At 43.5% G+C, this 21,944-nt stretch overlaps 1 protein-coding gene across 1 annotated transcript in view; it reads left to right on the top strand.

The window, feature by feature from the left end:
* Window positions 1-21,944, top strand: part of FBXW4 (F-box and WD repeat domain containing 4) — a 104,553-nt gene that overhangs the window by 35,862 nt on the left and 46,747 nt on the right. The window contains exon 5 of the mRNA XM_006880009.1: window positions 19-113. Within this exon, the coding sequence (XP_006880071.1) occupies window positions 19-113 (95 nt within the window). The remainder of the gene's footprint in view (window positions 1-18; window positions 114-21,944) is intronic.

The raw sequence follows: 21,944 nt of genomic DNA on the forward strand, positions 1-21,944 counted from the left end.
AGTCTCTCTTGTTTTCAGGTATGGCCTTTGGCCTCAGGCCGCCTGGGGCAGTGCTTACACACCATCCAGACTGAAGATCGAGTCTGGTCCATTGCTATCAGCCCACTACTCAGGTAAGGGGGACATTTTTGTACATGATTTTGCCCTTTGTAACTATGTAGCTTTTATCTCACTGGGTTGGGTGAGCTAGAAAATCCAGCTGTATCTTCTAGGTTGCTTTGAGCCATTTTCTTGGAGATTCTGAAAATCTTCCAGAGTCTTAAGATCTAAATATCACTGCAATTATACATTTGGCTAAGAAAACCTTCTAGATATCTAGCTCCCAAAATATTAAGAGGTCCTGTGAGATTGTAACCAAATGTCTGACCACTATCAAGGGTGTCCCTTTTGGGATAGATGCCCTCTGGGGCAGAAACATCTCAGCATCATGTTTTTGCAGCTCACATCTCTGCTTTGTTTCCCTTGGGAAATGTCCTCAGGAGGGATTTGGGGCCTCTTTTCAAGGACACATTTGTGTAGATATATCAAGAAGTAGAATACAAGTGCCAAATTTTGGTGGTGACCTGACAGGTATTTCTCTGACTTTACCTGTGGACAGCTTATCTTGCTGTCTGCTTTCTAGGATTTCTAGAGTCAATATGAAGCCTGTCACCAGCAGAGTGCATGTACTTGCTCACTCTCCTGCACCTGTTCTGTCACAGTGTTTTCCTAGGGTCTTCCTCCACTTCCTCCACCTCCTACCCCACCCAGATGATATATGGCAATGCTATAGGGCTACCACCCTCCAACACTGGTTTAAGTCAGACATTTGTTTTATGAGAGAGTTGATCCCCCACCCCCTTTGCTCAGCCTCCTTCAGCCTCCTTTTACTCACCCCATAGAACCTGCACCCCTCCTCCTGCTTTCTTCCACAACTCCCTTTCAAATTTTTTTCTTCCCAAAGAATTAGAGCCGATTAGTCACGTCATTAATTCTTCAATTTGACGGCTGATATAGCAGAACCTGAAACACATTGCTGACCCCAGAGAATGGAGACCCCGTTCCTTAGCATATTGACGATGGGAGAAGTTAATTAAAATTCCACAGAGTGGAGGTGTCGGCTAACCTATAAACCTGTCGCTGTTCAGAACAAATCATTTCACAATCCTAGGAAAGAGAGAAGGAAAGACCAGCAGGGAGTGGAGAGGCCTAAGTGTGTGGGAGCAGAGTGTAGAAAATGGAGCAAACGAGCTTTGTCTCCTCCTCAGTTTCTTCCTAATGCTACCCTTTTTAAGCCAATTAGCTAGCCTTGGGAGTCTGTGGACTACATGTGCAAAGGATGTAAGGGGGGGGCGAGGCAACCTATGAGAAGTGATGAGTGTGCTGATGACTTTGTCTCAGTAGTTATCTGTATACCTCTGCTGGCTTCAGAAAACTTGGGGTTCAGTGGATAGCTCATTGGGGGAGATCTTTCCTTCAGAGATGGTCTGTGTGCTTCCCGCACATAGCTCTAGACCCAAAAGCACAGGTAGACTTTCTTCTCTTTCCTCCAAATTCCCCAGTACACCAGCTACAGCCTCTGGAATGAGATTTCAACCCATAACCACTCCCGTTGACAAGTAAAATTGTCCTATATTCTTTGCTAGGTTATAATCTTTACAGGAATGACCGCCATGTCTTTTTCCTGAGGAGCTGTTGAGTGGATTTGAACCTTTGGTTAGCAATTGAGTACTTAGAGTTTGTGCCACCAGGATTCTGTCTTAGCAAAATAAATACAGAAACACTGAAGATGGTCTTGATAAATGATGAGGACACAGTCTGGACTGACCATCAAGATGCATTTTAAACAGAAGGATAACCAGTGAGATCTGTATGGACATACAAAGAGGGAAGGGGCACGGTGAAGGTGGGAAGGAGAGGAAATCGGAGAGTTCAGTGGGTGGGGGAAGGGAGCATAATAAAAATATGAAGCATAATAAAAATATATAGGAAAAAAATAAGCATTTTAGTTCATGATAAACGGGTTGCTTTTGTTTTGTTTGGTTTTTTCCCCCATGACTTAGAAACTAGCTTTGGGGAAGAACTTAGTCATTTATTAGTAATTCTGCCAGATCATTTGCTAAGCCCTTTACGCGACTTATCTTTGATTAAGTCCTGGATCTTGCACTTCACATTCTCCTTTAGGGTTTTCTTGTACACATGGTGTGTTTTCTTTCTTCTAATATAGTTCCTTTACCCACTGTTGACTGCATAGTTAGCTTCTCATCCTCAGGTGTTTGAGAGGATCTTTTCCCTGCCTCCTTTGATGGTGTCTTGGGCTCTTTTTTAAAAACAATTTGCATTTCAGATTCTCTTTTAACCCTAGATGATCAGGATGTAAAACTCAAAAGTCTTTGCTTTTATACAGTCATTCCCATACCTTGTGGGTTTTAAAAAATTTTATCCTGGTTTACTTACAAAGTTCATATACATTGTGAAACATAATGTCAGTGAAATCAAAGTGTGGGAAAATTTGTATAATTAAAAAAAACCCACACCATAAAAATTAACCAAAAAAAGTCTCTGCTCTCGAGTTGGTCCCAGCTCATTGTGACCCTCCGTCAAGTTTCCAAGCTGTAAATCCTGGCAGTAGGAGTCTGCCCATCTTTCTCCCCAGAGCTGCAGGTGTATTTGAAAACACCTGGATTTTGGATTAGCGATGAAATGTCCTCTAGAATGCCACTTGAGCTCCCTGATAGAAAGACATACGCACACGGTTGTTGTTTCTGCCCCCTTTTTTCTCTCCTCTTACCCATATACACTGGGGGCAGCAATCTTTTTTTTTTTTAGTAGATCTAATTCTTATAGGAGGAGTGGCATCCACTTCTAAACAACATGCCTCTGGAAATGCTTTGAACTTTGAGAAACAATGATAGTTATAGAAAGGCTTCAGGTCTTTTGTTCATAGGGTCGCTATGAGTTGTGCTCTACTCGACGGCAATTGACAACAACAACAATTCTCACAGGGGCTGTGGTGGCTTGGTAGGGAGTTGCGCTGCTAACCTAAAGGCTGGATACTTTTCTAACTAATTTGCATCCACCAGCTGCTCTGTGGGAGAAAGATGGACAGTCTCACCCCTGAGTCATTTACAGCTTCTGAAAACCTACAGAGGGACTCAGCTGTGAGTCAGTTCTGACACAGCAACAATGAGTGAGTGAGAGTTTTTCTTACTGTTCCCATTAATTTTAACTTTTCAGAACTGTCCAGATTAATGTCTTCTCTGCCACCAAGGGCACCATGCCAGACCACCCACACCCAGGCTGCAGCTGCTTGGGGCACCCTCTTAGCAATGGGGCCTGTGGTCTCAGGTCTCCAACTTGGGCTTTAGGACACTTTGTGAGGACATAGTGCAAATGCTGGACAGTACCAACCCCAAATGGGCAGACTAGCCCATCTCCTGATATAGGGGAGTCTAAGCTTGGACTCAAGAGACAGAGAACTTCCTGTCCAAGTCTCTGGGCTTGTTCTCCCGTGGGGATCCTGGAACCAGACACAGCATTGCTGACACACGAGACTAACGCCACATGCAAACTATTTAAAAGTATTTCAGTATAACTGCCTGACTGGCTCCAGGCTGCCCCTATCAGCTCAAACAAAACAAAATAAAACAAAAATCAACTTCATCTATTTTCTTAATCTGGACAGTTCTACATCCTAGCCTCCTTGTAGTTTATTATTTAGAAAAGTCTGGAAAACTGAGATGTAGCTTTGCCTCAGATATGTCATTCTATTCTCTAAGCCTCAGTTTCCTCATCTATTAAGTATATGTAAGAGTTCTTTATGCACACCCATGTTTATCGCGGCTTTGTTCACAATAGCAAGGAGTTAGAAACAACCCAAATGCCCATCAACAAATGAATGGATAGAGAAGCTGTGGTATATTAATACAATGGAATACTACGCTGCATTGAAAAACAAGGAACTCATGAAATATTATTCAAAATGGGTGACCCTGGAGGACATTATGCTGAGTGAAATATCTCAGTCACCAAAGGACAAATACTGCATGGTGCCACTGTTGTAGAATGGGACTGACATCAGGTTTGGGGTAAGACTGAGGAAAACTGGATAAATTATACTGCATTGAAACAGATGAGGGAGAGAATAATTTAAAAGCGATATATGATAGGGTATTATGGTTATCACAAGAGTCCAGAATTAAGCTTGCATAGTGGAGTGTACTCGGGGCAGTGGGAGGAGTGCGGGAGGATTATATATCAAAGAAGGAATTTTTCTTTTGCTTTTCAAAGAGAGGAGCAAACTGGGGGCGGTGGGGATCTGGGCAGGGAGAAAAGTGCAACAATGAATGAATGGAAATCTAAAAATCTCTGTAAATGTTCATAAAATTTTAAAAAAAGAAAAAGAATAAGGAGAAAAAGAGTTCTTTATGAACTTTACTAGATTATTGTGACAATGACCAGAGTTAATGTACTCTGTCATCAGTTGGTTCTTCTGCTATAAGATTAATATCATTTTTTTTGCTTGGTTTGTTTACTACTCTGTTTTATTATCCATGTTTTTATAAATCACATCTTTGTCTTTGGAGGTTGGAAAGGTTACATAATACTTAGATATATTTTAATACCTACATACATGAAAAATGCATAAAAATAATTTTTTAAAATGGGCTTTTTTTGAGGTTCATTGTAACTCAGGTGGACCTCAACCCCAGTGGAGCTCTCTGTATGTGAAAATAGTCTGAAAAGCTAGAAAGGCTCTATTAACCCAACCAGGATCACGTCCCATCTGCTGTAGCATTTGTTTAGTCTAACTTCATTCTCTGGAGTCTCTACACTGTCTCCTGCCTTCTCCTGGCCCCCAGAGTTGCACTACTCTTTTTGGAGGCTTTTTGAGGTGGGGACTCAAGATATATCCTTATTGCCTTGTCCTTTCCTTTCTGTGTCTCTGCCCTTGATTGGCTGCCTTCTGTTCCCATCCCTGCCACCTTTCCTTTTAAGTGTGGTCATAAGTATCACTAGTGTGACATGACTCTGAACCCCTCAGGAAGAACCTGAAAGGATGTGGGCTAGGGTGGGTGGTTGTTAGGACATGCTGCCAATGGGAATTTCTACTAGGAAGGCATGTGTGTCTTCTGGTGAGACTGTCAAGCTGCATCTTATCCCATCAACCATCTAGGTTGTGTTAATACACACCATCTCTATCCTGTCCTAGACCAGACACTGCGAGTTACGTGACAACTCCTCATCTCCTTGCGGAATAGAAGAAATCTAAACAGGAGACCTAGTGCATTCTGCCTTCTTTCTTTCATGTCCAGGTTCATATAGTATGAAGCATGAAACTTCAAATCCTAGACTTACTAGAAACTGTTGATGACTGGTAGAAACCAGGTAGTTCTGCCTTGTGTCTTCATATCCCCTTTCTTTCTTCCATGACTGGGGTTCTTGATGGATAAACAGTTGTGAGGATGGTTTTTAATACTAGATCGTTTGCTTCAAAGAACATTTAGATATGTACTAAAAAGGGGAATGGTAACCAGTAGACTCCACAGGAAGGTGGCCGACTGGGAACCTTTTCTTTACCTCCATCATACTCTCCTTCTTCGTCTTTTTACTCCAATACCAGGCTCCGATACTCTTGAGACTGCTTATAGAGGCAGCCCTTCTGTAGTAGAGGTCCAACCTGGAGCTTTTTCATAAGTGAAGGGAACGGAGGGTTGGGATATGGCAGGAATAAGATGCTGGCGCCAGACTTGTCTGAATATGACTAGGGAATAGGAAGACATTTGGTCCAGCTGATCTCAGAAATAGTATCTCCTGAGGTTCCACTGAATTCTGAGCATTTTCCTACAAGTGATTTAGAAAAGTAGATTAAAAAAAAAGTCTAGTATATTTTATTCCCACTTAAAAGTTATTTCTAACTGAATAGTAAATATTCCAGAGTGAGAAAATACAGAACTTTTGAAGATTCATCTTCATTTCATCCTTTTTCATTCTGTTTCCTCTTCATTCTATATTTGTTTACTATGTGCCAGCTTCCCCAAGGATCTTCCAAGACTGTAATGGTACCTCTAGTAAGTGCTTTGAACTAGGCTATATTTGGTTGGGAGGGAAAGGGAATGTTGTTCTCCTCCTGGCAGAGGAAGATATACCCAGGGAAGCTCAGTGCAGGGCACATGGAGCAGAGAGACAGCAGTTGTGCCCAGACCTTTATTCTCCTGCCATATCCTGTGGTGCGGGGGCAGGACCTCTGAGGTCAGGCAGGCCTTGACTCATCACTGTGCCCCCACTAGCATCTTGGACAGTAGCTCTGGATCTGGAAAGGCCTGTGGTCACCTTGGGAACATGGTTTATTCCTGGAGATCAGAGTGGAGGCAGGGACGGGCTGGGGAGGTCAGTATTTGGTAGAACCTGGCTTTTCTTATGTAGCTAAGCCTTCTATCATCTCAAGAATCTGAATGTGCATAGACCTTAAGTTTGCAGGGCCCACTCGAAAGCCAGCAGCAGTGGGAACCTTGGTGGTGAAATGATCCTGTCGGACTGAAGGGAGAAAGAAAAAGAACCCACAGCTCCTCCTTCCTCTGCCAACACCATATTTTCTGCCCTCCAAGAAAAGGAGATACTTAACAGAGTTCTTTTCCTATCTGTAAACAACACTTGCTACTGTGTGATTATGGAGCTCTGGTGACCTAGTGGTAAGGAGCTGCACTGTCAACCCAAAAGCACGAGGTTTGAATCTACCAGCTGCTCCCAGAAAGGAAGATGTTCAACAGTCTCTTCTGTCTAATTTACTGCCTCTGAAAACCTGCTCGAGGGTCAGCTATAAGCTGGTTCCCCCTCGAGGGCACACAACAGCAACAATAATCATGTGAGTGGGTGTGATAAGGACGGCTTTTCCAGGACACTTGGGGTTTTAATCCCTTGTCTCTTGCCTCTGTCTTTTGGGAAATATATGAGTGGGATGGGGTAGAAACTTAACTGCGTTATAAAGTATACAATATAATTTTGTGTAGCTTTGCTCACTGGTAGCCTGTTTGTTTTTTGGGGAGGATTAATCCAAGTCTGTATGAAATGTACCAATTCAAATTTGTGAAGTGAGTTGCAGCCTCTGGGGGGTTTTGATGGAGTTGCTGCCCTTCTTGCTTAATTTCTCCCAGAGGTGAGGGAGAGACTGGAAAGGAAAGCAGCCACTGTGTACTGTTTGGGAAGGTGGTAGGTTTGGGGGGAGAGCAGTTTGTTTGCAGCAGCTAGAGTTTACTGTGTGTTGTGTGGGTGGCAGACACGCATTCACAAGCCTACTGAAATACATCCTTTCTTTAGTGGAAGGTAATTACATCTGGAGTTGTCTCTGACAGACTGGAAAAAAGAGGCAACCATCTTCCACTTTGAATTCTTTGGTTCCCAGGGATTCTGCAATCCTTTGCCTCTGGGTTTCAGGACTCAGTCATTGATTTTAGGGTAAGAGGAGTCAAAAGGCAAGCTTGTGTCTCTGAGTGTATGGGTTTTGTTGTTGGATTTGGTTGTCTTTGTTGGGTTTTTGGTGGTTGTCTTCTGCTGATGTTGGAGAGCTGAATCTTGAAGGGGACCCTTAACCTTGATAACCTGAAGAAAGACTGGTGGATGGCTTTGTGGAGCCTTTTTATTGTGGCTGGTGCTCCTGATGGTTTGGACAATGGCCATCCCTAGTCTCTACTTTGTTCTCCCTTCTTAAGGTCAGTGGCAGAGGATAAGCATCCTTTGGAGCTTGTTTAGAAAAAGGAGACTGGAACATCAGGGCAAGAAATGGCTTGATGTCCCCTTTCCTAGGCAGCAGAACACAGAGGACATATCTTTCTGCACGTGGTGTCCTTGGATGAGAAAGCCAGAGACACAAAGGCACCAGGGAAGAAAGCTTTGGATAATTTTATATAGGTTCACTGACCAGCCTGAAATGACCAACAATTGGGACAGAAACAGGGTGGGATACAATGAATTGGAGTCAGGTCCTGCCAAATCTCAGTGTAGTGCCCACCTTAGAGTTCACCTAGTTGAGGCCTCTCAGGTGGACATATCCATAAGTAATAAGAAACACATGCTACAGGAGGTGGGTTTTATTTCCTCGAGACCTTGGATTTCTGCCGTTCCCTGGTCAGGATGGGCACAAGGAGGCTCATGTGCTGAGCTGCTGGCCTGAGACCAGTACCCTCCCAGCCCTGGCTGATCTGCACTCATTTTTTGGGAGCAACTTTCCCTGGCCAGCAAGTTGGCCAGGTTGTCAAGAGCTGACTTAACTAAAACATTGCAAATAGAGCAGAAGCTTCTGCATATGGTGAGGTACAGTGGATGCAGGCGATGTAGCGAGACTCTGTCCCTGCTAACAGGGAGGCCTTTCCACCCCTCTGTGCATGGTCTTCTTGAGTCTGCTCCTGGCTCCCCTTGCTCCATGCTCCACATGCACCACTGTTTCTTTTACTCTTCCCTCATGGGGAAGAAGGAAGGTAATATTTTCCTGCCTTAGCTGCTGCTGACTTTTCTAGGTGTTGTGTGCAATGTGCCAGTGTTTTTCTACCTTTGATCACTGTTCTGCCAACAGATAATTTAGCAATCACATCCCAAGGTGGAAGCATGGAGTTAATGTTAAAATTAGGTGTGGTTTTTTTTTTTTTTTTAAAAACAACAACTCTCTTTTAAACTTCTGTGGGTGATGAGGCAGAGAAGGAGGTGGGGGTGGGGGGTGAAGTGGAGCCATAAATTCTGAGGCTGGTGTAACTGTTCTCTAAGCAGCCGGGAAGCCTCTGATGTCTCCACAGCACTTTCATTAACATTTAAATTAAGGGTTTGTTTTCCAATCTGTTTTATAGGCAGGGACCTTTCATGGCCTGTCACATGCAGCAGCCCCCCCTTCCAACCTCTTCCAAGCAAGTGTGTAATTGTAGCCACTACACTGTCCCTAACTCTGGGTTACAGGCGGAGGTTCAAAGGGAATTCCTGGAGATGGAGCTTCGGAGGTATAAGATGTAACAGTCAGGATGTGGGTGTTACTCCTCAAATGAAGGTGCTGTGGAGAAGCTCTCTCTCTTCTTATCTGACCTGTGCCTCTCTCTGTTCTTCAAGGAACACCCACTTCAGTCTGGCTCTGACCCCTCTTCTCTATTCCCATCTTTTCTTCCCTGGGGCAGTGAGGCAGGTCGGAAAGAGTGTCATCTACCCTAGTGATTTCTCCTGACATCACAAGTTAGGGCTTGGGACCAGACGCTCTGTGACATATATCTTCATGCTTCTGCATTTTGAAATTTATTTTCTTTTTAAGCCACATCAGTACTTCCCCTTACCCTCCTCATGCTTGGAGAAGCAACAAAATAAAAGAGATTATCATCTGAGAAGAGTTTATCATCTTCTGTGGTCCTCTCTATAGTCTTCAGAAGTGCATTCTAGTATAGACATACGTGTGTTCTCACAACATACAGAATACATCTATTGGCATACTGTGTCTCCCAAGTCACTAGCTTGAGATGTGCATGTGTTTGCGATACTCTCTTGACCTAGAAAAGGGCCTTAGTGGTACAGTGGTTTGAACCTAGTGGTACAGTGCTCACCTGTTTGAAAGCTAAGCACTTTGCACCATCATTGTATTCATAGGAAGGAGGTAAAGCCGTCTGAGTCTGTAATGTTGCCACTTTGGAAGCCCTAATGGACGTGCTACTCTTGTTCTTTAGGGTCCCATGAATCTGAATTGACTTGATGACCATGAGTATTGATTTAGGAGATGGCCTGAGGAAACTGTCCTCCAAAGTGTTGATATTTAGAGGAAACTGCCCTTTACCTTCAATGAGGGAATTTGGTTCTGAGCTTCCGTTCACACAGGGATATCTAGCAGAATTGGAGTGTATTGTATATTTTGGGATTGCAGCGCACCTTCTTGCTGTGTTTTTTTGTTTGTTTTCCCTTGTGTACTGTCGAGTCAGGTCTGACTGGCATAGGAGGAGATTGCCTCTCCTTCTCCAGCAGAGCATCTGGTGGATTTGAACCGGTTGCCTTTAGGATTGCAGCACAGCTTCTTGAATTGGAGTGTATTTGAAAAGAAACTCCTTCTCTGATTTATCTCTTTCCCATCAGCAAGCGTCCTGTTGATACTTAGATGATGAGAAGGTATACCAAACACCTATGAGTATCTCATTGGCTCGTGACCTCTGAGGACTTCTTTTTCCTACTCTTGGTCCCTGGCTAAAAATGTCCTCTCTAGACAGTGAGAGAGGGCACTGAGGCCTTTCTCTTTCCTGCTTAGAGGCTGAGCTTTCTTTCAGAGGATGACCTTCACTTCCTGAGTCACTGGATCTCCCTTCTTTTCCCATTAAGCTTCTCAAGCCATCCATGCCTTCTCAGCAGGGTTGAAGATGGCTTGAGTGTCTTGCCCTCCTCTTCCAGGTAACCTACTGAACAGGTGGACACCTTCATACCTTGGAGTCTTGCCCAAGGGGAGTGAGGGAGGTGCCAGAGCGATCCCTGTGCAGGTGCTGCTTGGGCTCAGGTTGCAGGCTGGTGTCCAGGCCCTATGTGTGGTGATTAATCTGGGGCACGGGCCGGTGGATGCTCAACCAGGGCAGCTTTGGTCCCTCACTGTGAAGACCTTTGGCTTGGGGACTGAACTGATCCTCTAGCCTGCCTCGGCTTGGGGTTTGATCTGTCAAGGCTGAAGAGGAACCTGATGATGTGGCGGAAACTTCTAGCCCTGTCTGACTTATGGCTCCGACCTATTCCAGTGACCCTGTCATGATAATACTCACAGATTTAAGAGGATTTCCCCACCTGTTAGCAGTTACACTCAGATTAACCAAAGGAGAACTCTACAAGGAATATCTGTGCCTTTAGTTTCTTGAGGCAGTGAAGTTTATTCTTGTAAATAGACTGGGAGTGATGTGGAGCTTGTGCTAGATTGGAGTTACAAAATCAATGCTGGGTGTGTGGCTCCATCAGTGGAGAAAGTAGGGAGGGTCATATTAGAGGTGGGAGGATTACCACACCCTTCTTTAATTAGGTGGCTCTCAGGCCATTTGGGACAGATTTTAACATTTCATTTCTGAGTCAGTCAAGCCTTAAGCTTTGTGTTTTCCTCTTCATTTCAAACCACACTTCTGAAAATCTGTCCCTTTTCCATCTCAGAACCCTAGTCTGTAAGTCATCAGGTGGGCTGTCTGAAATGTCAGTCATGCTTCTCTCCTCCTCTGAGTTTAGGAAACACTCTTTTCAGTCATGAACTTGAGGCCCCCAAACAGTAATTGTGCTGCCTGAGAAAGTTTGTTTCTACCAAATAGAAGTCACATGCTTCAGTTCTTCTGCAGTCTTCCTTATTCATTGTCCTATTTTTACATGCAGATGAAGAAATTGAAAATACCATTATTTAGAGAAGCAAGCTCGTTGTGAAGCTGACATCTTTGTTCTTAAGTACTTTAACGAGGTCTTTTTTGGCAGATTAATTTTTCCTGACAATTTTATAGCTTTATTTTATAATCAGCTATTAGTTTTCATCCACATTGATTGTAGATTTTTGAAAGTAGTGACAGGTACATTGGTAACCAGTGTATACAGCTTTTTTGGGGAGTTTTCGTCCTCATTATGTTTTCTGGACAACCATACACAGATGCAGTAGGGGACATTCCTTGTTTCTTTGGCCCAGACGGCTTTGTTAAACTTTGTGTCAGTACGAGTGAACATCTGATGTTCCCATCTCCTTCATGGCAAATTTTAAAAGAAAAAACTCTTTTTTTAAAAAAAAAAAAAAAGTTTTTAAATTTTGTGATTTTAATAAAACTTTACAGAAAAGTTAGATTTTCATTCATTCATTGTTGCACATTTTTTTTCTTCTTCCTCCCTTCCTTCTCCCTCCCCCAGTTCACCGTTTTTGTTTTTTTAAATATTCTTTGTTACACAATTTGTGTCAGATTTGCCCAATGCTTCATATGATTTCTTGACTGCTGATTCCATCCATAGATGATACATTTAGACCTCAGTAAATCAATGTATGCAGTTGACTCTTCCCTTCGTTTCAATACTAAAAGGTCTTTGGCTCAGTGGGTTAGACATCTGCTAACCACTGTGCCTCCCTAGCAGTTTCTTGAACAAGACTCGAATTTCAGATTGTGAGCTGAGGTTTCATTTCCTGTCTGTGTAATAGTTAACACGCCTGTGTGTTACAGACCTTCTGTACTTCTGCCGTGCTCTTTCTAACTGGCTACTCAAGATCCTTATCCCTTTTCCCAACTTGTTGTTACTCCTCTCTCTGACAAGAACATTTTTATATGGGGGAGTTTGTGACATAGTGTATAATGTCCTGTCAGATAGTCTGGCTCAGGCAGAAAAATGCTGGCAAGAGAGGAGTGTGAAGAGAGGTGAAGAAGTGAGCATGGGCATACAGAAGACATGATATATGCAAAGGGAATATAGAGCTCCTGGCCCAGGAAATTGCTTTGAGTAGAAGCTTTCCTCTTAAATAGTTTGTAGTACAAATTAAAAAAATGGATGCGGCACAAAAAAGTTTAGGGGTTGCCGGTGGTCATATCCATGTCTTTAAGCAGGGTCTTTATTCATAGAAGAGAGTTATAAGCAAATGAAAAAACCTTTTAGGAGAATAAAAGTATTTGAAGTCATATCTTGCTTTGGAAATCATCCTATCCTTTTCCATCTACTTATGTTCAGCCTTGTTTCTGGCTCATTTCAACCCACTTGCACCACAAGGGAGATCATGGTGTAGTATCTTGATTTTCACAGCAGACTGTAATAGGTTGCTTCAGTAAGTTCACCCACTTTGAAAATAGCACTATAGGGGTTGGATCCCCTAAGTGTGGCTAAAGAGCATGTCTAGAAGGCAGGACCTTGGCTACTTTGAGGAAGTGTTGAAGCTAAGACTTTTCCAGCAAATGCTTTCTCTGATTCCTTACACACATGAGTAGGCTTAATGAGGCAGGATGCAGGCCTTTTTTTTCTTTGATTGCCCATGCTCTGTCGAGAGCTATAACTTTGTGCATCCAGCATGGAGATACCCTTATCTGTGCTGATACCAGTGATGTTGCTGGGTGCTGAGGATGGGCAGAGTGGCTACCAGGTTACTGTTCTGGTATAGCAAATGATGAGGGAAGAAGCTTCAGACTGATTTCTTTCAATAAACTGGGACAGATGTAAGAGTGGCCAGGAAATAGCTTGGAGAGGAGCTTTTCGAGTTTAAACATGTCCTTCTGGTGGAGGCCCCTGTTGAACTGTGGGAGCTTCTTGGCCTCCTGTGTGTGAGGTTTTTGTTTCCCACAGGTCCTGGACTGGCTGAACAGAAAGGGAACGAAGAGCTGCTGTGTGAAGAGTAAAATGAAAAGCACTTTCTGCTTATGGCCACCACAAGTATCCCTCAGTCCCTTCTTCACTGATTGAATTTTGAAAGTGAATTTAGCTCTGGTCTGTCTTCAGATCAGTCCTCCCATGCCTGGTTTAAACTCTGGTGTGTCAGGAGCTCAGCTTTGAAACAAAATTATGTCCAGTTTTCCTCAGAGTTATTGTTCAATGCATAGTTCTTATCCCAGGAATTTCTGCACCATGACCTTCAGGGGTTACAAAGAGGATCCAACACAGATCATGGGACCTACTGTCTCTTTCTCTCAAGGACTCTACCCTTGCAGAATGTTTCTCTTTTTCCTATTCTTTTCTGGCTTGTTAACAGCTATACTGTGAGCTGTTCTGGCCAAACCTGGCCCTTTTTCGTCCTGGGCCTGAGTAGAAGGAGACCAAATGAGTGATTGGAGTGGGATCCTTTAGTAAATAACACAAGAGAAGGGTCAGTTCAATACTAGGGTGAAATTTCTAACATTTGGCACACAACAAGGGACACATGGGATAATGTATTGAGCCACTCTACTTTGCCTGCCCTTTTGAGTTTCTCTGGTGCTCAGGGTGAGCTAAAAACAATTTGTTTTTGAGATAAAAACCAAATGAACAGGAAAAAGAATACTTGAAGGATTCTTTTATTGTTAGAAGTTTGTGGCTGGAAAGATCTTTCTTTATAGGCTGATAAGGGAGATCTGAAAATGAGAGGAAGTTAGAGTTTTAAAATTAAGTTGATTTGGCAGTGAATTTCAATTTAAAAAGTTGTAATAGAAAATACTCAACAGAAACTTCGACACCCCAACCATTTTTAATTGTGCAGTTCAGTAGCATTAATTACATTTACCATGTTGCCCATTACTATCTGTCTCCAAAAGTTTTTCATCACTCCAAACAGAAACTCAGTATTTCTTAAGCGGTGATTTCCTTATCCCCAGCTTCCAGTAACACTAATAAATGCTTTCTTTGCATTTACCACCTCTCAAAAACTCAAATTCATTGTTGTGGAGTTGGAATCAATTAAAAGCTGACCCTCCGGTGGGTTTCCAAGGCTGAAGATCACACAGGAGGAAATTGCTCATCTTTTTTACTTCAGAGTAGCTGGTGGTAGTTTTGAACCATCAGAGAGGCACCACCTTTGGGTTAGCAGCACAGTGCCCCATGGACTAGGTCCCCAGAGCACCCTTATCTACCCTAGATAGTCCTTGTAAGTGAGATGGTACAGTATTTGTCCTTTGTGTCTTACTTTTTTCAGCATGTTTCAAAGTTCATCTTCATCACAGTCTTGAAAACCTCCTGACACATACTTTTCACTCCTAGGCATTTATTGTTAGGCAGGAACCAGATAAGTAGATAAGATGTACATACAAAGACTTACATTAGACCTACTTAACTATCCACTACTGAGGGTTATGTTTAAATATTTGATGGTCCTTCTCTGAGTTGAATACTATGTAGTCAGTAAAGGGATGTTATGTTGTTATTGTTGTTATTGTTATGTACCATCGAGTTGCTTGCAACTCATCGCAACCCTATATATAACAGCCTAAATCCTGTTCTGTCCCTTGTCAGTCTTATTGTCTCCAACACGCCTACCCCTATTACCCCAGTGATGGAATCAATCCATCGCATTGAGGGTCTTCCTCTCCTGCACTGTCCCTCCACACTCTCAAGCATGACATCCCTCTCCAAGGACTGGTTTCTCCTTGCAACATGTTCAAAGTATGTCAAACGAACCTTCAGAATGCCTACCTCCAAGGAGCAGCCTAGCTTCACCCTCTCCAGGACAAACTTGTTTGTTCTTCTAGCAGTCCATGGTATATTCAGTATTCTTCTCCAGCACCAGAGCTCAAAGTCATCAACTCTCCTTCTATCATCCCTAGTCATTGTCAAGCTCTCTGATGCATAACAAGTAATGGCAAAGACCATGGCCTGTATCAGGTGCACCTTAGTCTCCAGAATGACATCATTGCTCCTCAGTACCTTGGAGAGGTCTCTGACAGCAGACTTTACCAGTGCAACTCATCTTTTAATTTTCTGGCTGCTGGTACCAAGAGTGTTGATTGTAGAGCCAAGCAAACTGAAGCTGTCAACAATCTCAATCTCTTCACCATCTATCATGATGCTGCCATTTGGCCCAGTGTTGAGAATCTTTGTTTTCTTGATACTGTGCTTCAATCCATATTGAAAGTCCTTGACTTTCTGTAGCAAGTACTTCAGGTCCTCCTCAGTTTCAGCAAGCAGGGCTTGTGTCATCTGCGTAATGCAGATTGTCAGCCTCCTGGATAATCTGTTCTGCATAGAGATTGAAAAGATACAGAGATAGGACACATCCTTGATGAACACCCTTCCCAGTTTTGAACCCTGCAGTGTTTCCTTGCTCTGTTTTGACAGCTGCCTCCTGATCCAAGTATATTTATTGACCTAAAAAGTTGTCAAAGCATACTGTTGACTGAAAAATTACCACAAAACAATATGGTTTCTTATGTAGTGGGCATATTTATATCTACTGATAATTTCTCTTTTGCTTTCTTGAATTTCAGTGTTTTTCACATGAGCCTATAATTGTAATTAGAAAGTAAATTTTACTTTATTTCAGTATCAACTAATTGTATAGAGACTCTTTTTTTCTATACACATGTTAAAATTAATAGAAAAGTAGTATTCAAATAGTCTCATATTTACATTTTAAGTCCCTTTATTGGACTATAACTTACATTATTCATGTTGTTAGGTGTTCTTGAATCTGAGCTGCCTAATAGCAACCGTATGTATCACAGAATGACATCCCATTCAATCCTGTGCCATTCTCCTAATCTCTGTTGTGTGGAACCACATTTTTTCAGCCACTTGACCAGTCTCTCTTGTTAGGGGTCTTCTGGTTTTGCTGACCCTCTGCTTTACCAATTAAAATGTCTTCTCCAGGAATTGGCTGTGAAGTCTTTTCATCTTTGCTTGTAGATGGAACACTCTAGATGCATTTCTTCCTTGGCAGATTTGTTCTTTTGGCAGTTGCTGGCATGTTCAATATTCTTTGCCAACACCACAGTTCAAAGGCTTTAATATAGCTTATAGACCATAAGATTGACCCATTTTAAAGTGTGTACTTCCATGATTTTTATAAAATTTTACAAAGTTGTTCTGCAATCGCAATTCCATTTTAGAACATTTTCATTACCTCAAGATCCTTGCTTAAATTTACTTTTGCAATATTAAACATAGTGTCATGCTTGGGATTTTTGTGGAGAATGAAACTATTGACCTTTACGAAAAAATTAAAAAGACAAGATTTTGTTCTAGAAGTTTTTTGTTTTGTTTTGTTTTTTTATAATGAATGCATGTGTCTGAAGTTCCCGTCTTACAGGTGTATTGAATGCTGCTTACGTGCAGGGTCCATGGCGTGTATGAAGAACAAGAAGATAGTTTTTTTGCCATCTAGGAGCTTAGAATTCAGTTGGTGAAATGGTACATTTACTCTGATGACAATTCATTCCAGTATGTGTACTGTACCATCAGTTGTCAGAGTTAGTAGTGGGAAACTAGAGGGAAGTCAGCTTGTTAAATCAGGGAGCTTCATGAGTGATGTGGAATTTTAAACTGGACTTAAAGAATGACTCTATTTAAATTGTAGAAGCATCAAGCAGAGGGACTGATATGAGGAAAACTATTATATGGGATGGGCTCTTAACATAGGTTTAGGCTTCAGAGATAATAAGTGTAATTCTCTAGAATGGTGAGTTAGAGTAATGGAATGTTAGGCAGTGAGGTTGGAGATGAAGTTTGGGGCCCATCTTCTGGGGACTTTGAGAGGATAATTGAATCAGTTAAATGATTTTTTTCATTATTATTATTTTTTTTTTATTTTCGTGTGAGTGTACCGTCAAATCAGATCTGACTGGTACAGGAGGAGATTGTCCCTCTTTTTCCCGGCGGAGCATCTAGTGGATTCGAACCGTGTGCCTCTGGGATTGTAGTTGCAGCTCCTTGCCACTAGGCCACCAGAGCTCCCCAGTTAAATGATTTTTGTATTGACACACTATGGAAGACACTTTGAAGGAGTGAGCCTGAGGCCACTTGGATATTTTCCCAGAAGTCCTCGTTGCAGCTATAAGATGGAACCTTGGACAACCTTGAAGAGAAAGACAACCTTGGACTCAGGAGAAATTAGGCAGGAAAAATCAGTGGAGGTTATGACTACAAGTGGATGGGAAAGGAGAGAGGGTGGGATGAGCAACTCTGTGAGAGAATGACTGATGAGGACTCTAGTTTTGAGGAAAAGACTAAATTTACTGTAGGTGTGTTGCCTGTGAGGTGGCAATGAACAGTCAGCTAGCTAACAGTGGCAGAGATAGCAGAGAATGATGGCCTGAAATTGAGACATAGGGTTGAGATGTAGAAGGCATTGGGACAGAGACAATAATTGTAATATCATGAGAGATTGCTCAGATAGCAAGGGACAAGGAGAAACAAGTAAAAGGCATAACCAGAGGGTCAGGTGGAAAAGGAGGAGCCATGAGAGGAATAGTGTGTCCAGGCAGAAGGATGGAGGGCTGATGAGTACTTTTTAGATAACATAAAAAAATAACTTATCACTGCCTTTCTTAATAGTTAATCCTACTCATTCTCATTAATTGGTAAGTTGGCAAGATAAAAATGCAGAGCCTTGATAGCAGAGTATGGAGATTTGCAAGCCTTTTCTTTTCCTTGCTTGCTTGAAACATTTTGTCTTCTAAATACAATAATTTACAAGTTTTACTGTTCTCAGGTTTTTCCTCTAACTCCTTCTCAGTTCTCTACTGCTTTACCTTATTTTTCTTCTTGAGAGTTGCATACTTCAGGTTTGGGCATTGTTTCTCTCTCTCAACACAGTCACTTAGAATGTGCTGGAATTTGGAGCGTCAGTTACTAGCTGGAGATGATAAGTAGCAAAGTGAGGGAGCTGCATTTATCTAAGTTGTTTTTTGCACTCTTTGTGGTATCCAGGACAAAGCCAGAGAGACTGATTGGCAAGAGAGAGAAAAAGCCAGCAGCTACGTTCTTGTTTGGAGAGACTAAGTCTCAGAGCGACAGGGGCTTCCCAGTTTCTGGGCTTGATTGGGCACCTATGTCCGTCTGAAAATGCTGGAGTTTTTTAAAAAAAGAGATTTAAAAAAAAACTTTTCAAGCCCTCCTCAGATTTTGGCGGTAGTAATTCCATGGGGCTTGTCATTTGTGTTTGAAGCTGGTGAGGAGGGCGGAGTGAGGAGAAGCGAGGGGGTGGAGATGGGAAGCAGCGAAGGAATCAGAGAGAGAAATTTTATTGAGGGAGGGTTTGCTGGGTTTATGGGAGGGAATCTCTCCCCTCCTCCCCATTCGGATTTTGAAAGGGCCGGTGAATCTTTGATTAGGTGCAGGTCAAAAGAATTTACACATTGTGACCTTAATAACTAGAGGTGATTGGCAGGCGGGCTGTGGGGAGGGGGCCCCAGCGGTCCCCTTTCATCTCACTTAGCACAGAGAAGAGACAATGGACCAGCCGATTTTCCTTGTTGTCCCTTGTTTGAAAAGGTCTGGTGTCTCTACTAGGTACCTGTGACATGGGGGTCTTGATTGGGGTCTCATAAAGGCCCCAGTCAGTATGTCCAAAGGCCAAGAGTACAAAAGCAAGCAGTGGGTGGGGGTCTCAGCTGACCACTGAAGAAGGGAGGGGAGGGCCCGGGAGGCAGTGGAGGGAGAAGCAACCCCCGATGGGAGCCCTTATAGAGGGAGGGAAGGAGGGGGCCAGAGTGGGGCCATTTTTGTCCCTAACTCATCAAGCACATCTGCAGAATTGTCCAAGCCACTGCCTCCTGGTTTCAAAAGAAAAGAAAAAAAATGATCGTTTGATAAACCGTCACCGATTCACTACTTTCTCACAAGGGTGGGAGACCTAGCCCTGACCTCTGTATGATTTCACATCAGGACTGGCCTTTCTTTTCCCTACTTCCAAATTTCTAGAGAAACTTTGAAATGTATCCTGTGGCTTTTTCTCTCCCTTCTTTCAACCCCCCACCCCCATTTCCCACCCTCCCCACCCTGCTGGCCTCTGTTTTCTCCCTGGGCGCTCCAGAGTGTAGGCACGTAATTAGTCCCCTCTTTCTGGGGCACAATGCAGCCAGGGTGTTCAGCGGCCCCTTCCCACCGCTTGCAGAGCTGGGGGCTTTGGGGGAAGGACCAGGTGGCATATGTTGTGTGTTCCAGCCCAGGACAATCATCAGGGGACTGGACTGGGGGCTCGGGACTGTGTGCTCCTGCTTCTCGAAGGAATGTGCAAGGGCGCATGCATTAATGGGTCCACACACAATGCTTGCGTTTTTTTTTCCTGGGCAGAGGCATCGTCCCTGTGAAAAGGCTGCTGAGCCTGTAGCTCAGGCAGGAGCTCTTGCCACCGCGGTGGCGTTACTTCCCACCCTGTGCCTAGTCACTTGGACCTAACATGGGAGACCAACAGGCCGCGTCTCCTGAGGGCCCAATCTTTGTATCCAATGTGTGCTCCCCCTCTGCCCTGTCAGTTTTGTGTGTTCACGGAGTGTTGATCTTAATGCGGGCCTGTGTTGGTTGGGGAGGCCAGGCTGGGGGGCCTCAGGTCTTTGTCTTGCAGGGCCTCTTCTTCTTGGAGGGTCTTCGGCCCTGGAGGCTAGTAGCAGATTTGAGAGGTAGGAGGAGATGCCAACTCTGGCTGGCAGAGGATTGCTCCATCCATGTGTCTGTCACAGGCCACCATGGGGTGCCTAGAAAACAAGAGCACCTTGGGATGTTCAAACACACACTTGCTTGGCACCCCACCACCCCTTGAGGGGGGTGGTTAGTTCTGCCACGTAGGACTGCCAGCTTGGAGTGAGTTAAGAGGCTCTGATGATGAAATCTGGCAGGAAGATTGTGAGCCTTGAGGAGCTAGGGCTGGTCCTTGTTTGCAGTGGAGGCAGGAGCAGACAAGGAGTGGTCCTGGGTGAGTGCAAGCCCCCAGCAGAGAATTGCCCAGCAATTGGGAAGGTTCTAGAGGAAAAAAGAGACGGAAGGGTATTGGGGAACACCCAGGCCATCTCAAATGTTCTCTTTAGTAGTAGAGAAAAGAATCTCCAGACGGAAACTCCAGACTGCTTTGCTCCACGGAGAAGAACAAGGACGCAGAATCTCTAGGGACTGTCAGGCAGAGTGTTTTCTGTCTATACTATTTTCTTTGCCATAGTGTAGCTTTGTGCATTCTGGGAGATGCAGAGAGGTTCCCTGACATCCGAGTCCTGGTCCTACCAGGTAAGGAGAGACATGAGCATGACTCAAGGAGGGGAACCCTGGAACATCAACCTGGAGAGTGAAGCCTTAGAGTGCTGTAGGTCAGAGAGTCTGTGGGTGCAGACCTGCCTACACCCAGCCCAGAACTCGCTGTAGTTCTCTTGTGCTGGGTTTAGGAGGCCTTCAATGAAGGGATCCAGTTCTTGGAAAGGGACCATGCCCACATTCTCCATATGAATCAGAGCTGCAGGGTGGCCACCTAAGATGATGTGGCCTTGGGAGGCAGGAGTTACCTGAGCACAGTTGCTCTGTGCAGCTCTTGGTGGCTTCTTATCATCTTATCACTGCCAGGCTTGGTGAGGGGAAAAAAGCAGAGCTCCCAGACCTAAGCTTCAAATGGATTACAATATGGAATACATCGCAACATCAAGAAAACAAAAATCCTTGTCACTGGGCCAATAGGCAGCATCATGAGAAAAGATTGGAATTGTCGATGACTTCCTCTTGGACTCACAATCAACATTCTTGCAGTCAGGAAATCAAGACATGTTGACCTGGGAAAATGTGCTGACAAGGACCTCTCCACAGTGCTAAAGAGCAGTGGTGTCATGTAAAAACTAAACTATACCTAATCAAAGCTATGGTCTTTTCAGTTACTTCCTATGCATCTGAAAGATGGACAGTGAATAAGGATGACAGAAGAGTAATTTATGCCTTTGGGTGTTGGAGAAGAGTACTGAATAGTACGTGGAATGCCAAAAGAACAAACAAATATGTCAGGGAGAAAGTGCAACCAGGGTACTCCTCAGAAGCAAGGATGGTGAAACTTCATCTCACAGACTTTGGGCATGTTCTTGGAAAGGTAGAGTCAGCAAAAGAGAGGAAGACCTCAACAAGATGAATTGACACAGTGACTGTAGGGGCTCAAGTATATCAGAGATGATGATGATGGCACAGGATAGGACAGGGTTCAAATCCATTGAGTAGAGGATTACTGTGAGTCATAGCTGACTCAGTGATACCTAACAACTATAAGTTCCGAAGTGGCCCAGTAAAGCCAGTTTCTGATATGGATCACATTTGCAGAGAACATTTCTTTTACTGAGAAATAGGAGCTCCCAACAATACCGAACCTTTTTTTTTTCTTACTGTTTTTTTCTCTTAATTTTCCAAATGTTATTTCTCCCTTCCTTTTCTTCCATATTATGGATGGCACATAAACAGCCTGAGAAGGACAGAACTTGGGTGTGTAGATCTGATGCTAGGGTAGAAGGATGCTCCAAGATTGTAGGCTGTCCTGCTAAGACCTGGCTGGGAGGGAGCCAACAGATCATAACCTTTATTTTTTTTTTTATTTTTTTGGGGGGTTTTCATTC

Source organism: Elephantulus edwardii, unplaced genomic scaffold (assembly GCF_000299155.1).
Source record: "Elephantulus edwardii isolate Elephantulus edwardi_28Jun2011 unplaced genomic scaffold, EleEdw1.0 scaffold00006, whole genome shotgun sequence".
NCBI classification, from domain to species: domain Eukaryota; kingdom Metazoa; phylum Chordata; class Mammalia; order Macroscelidea; family Macroscelididae; genus Elephantulus; species Elephantulus edwardii.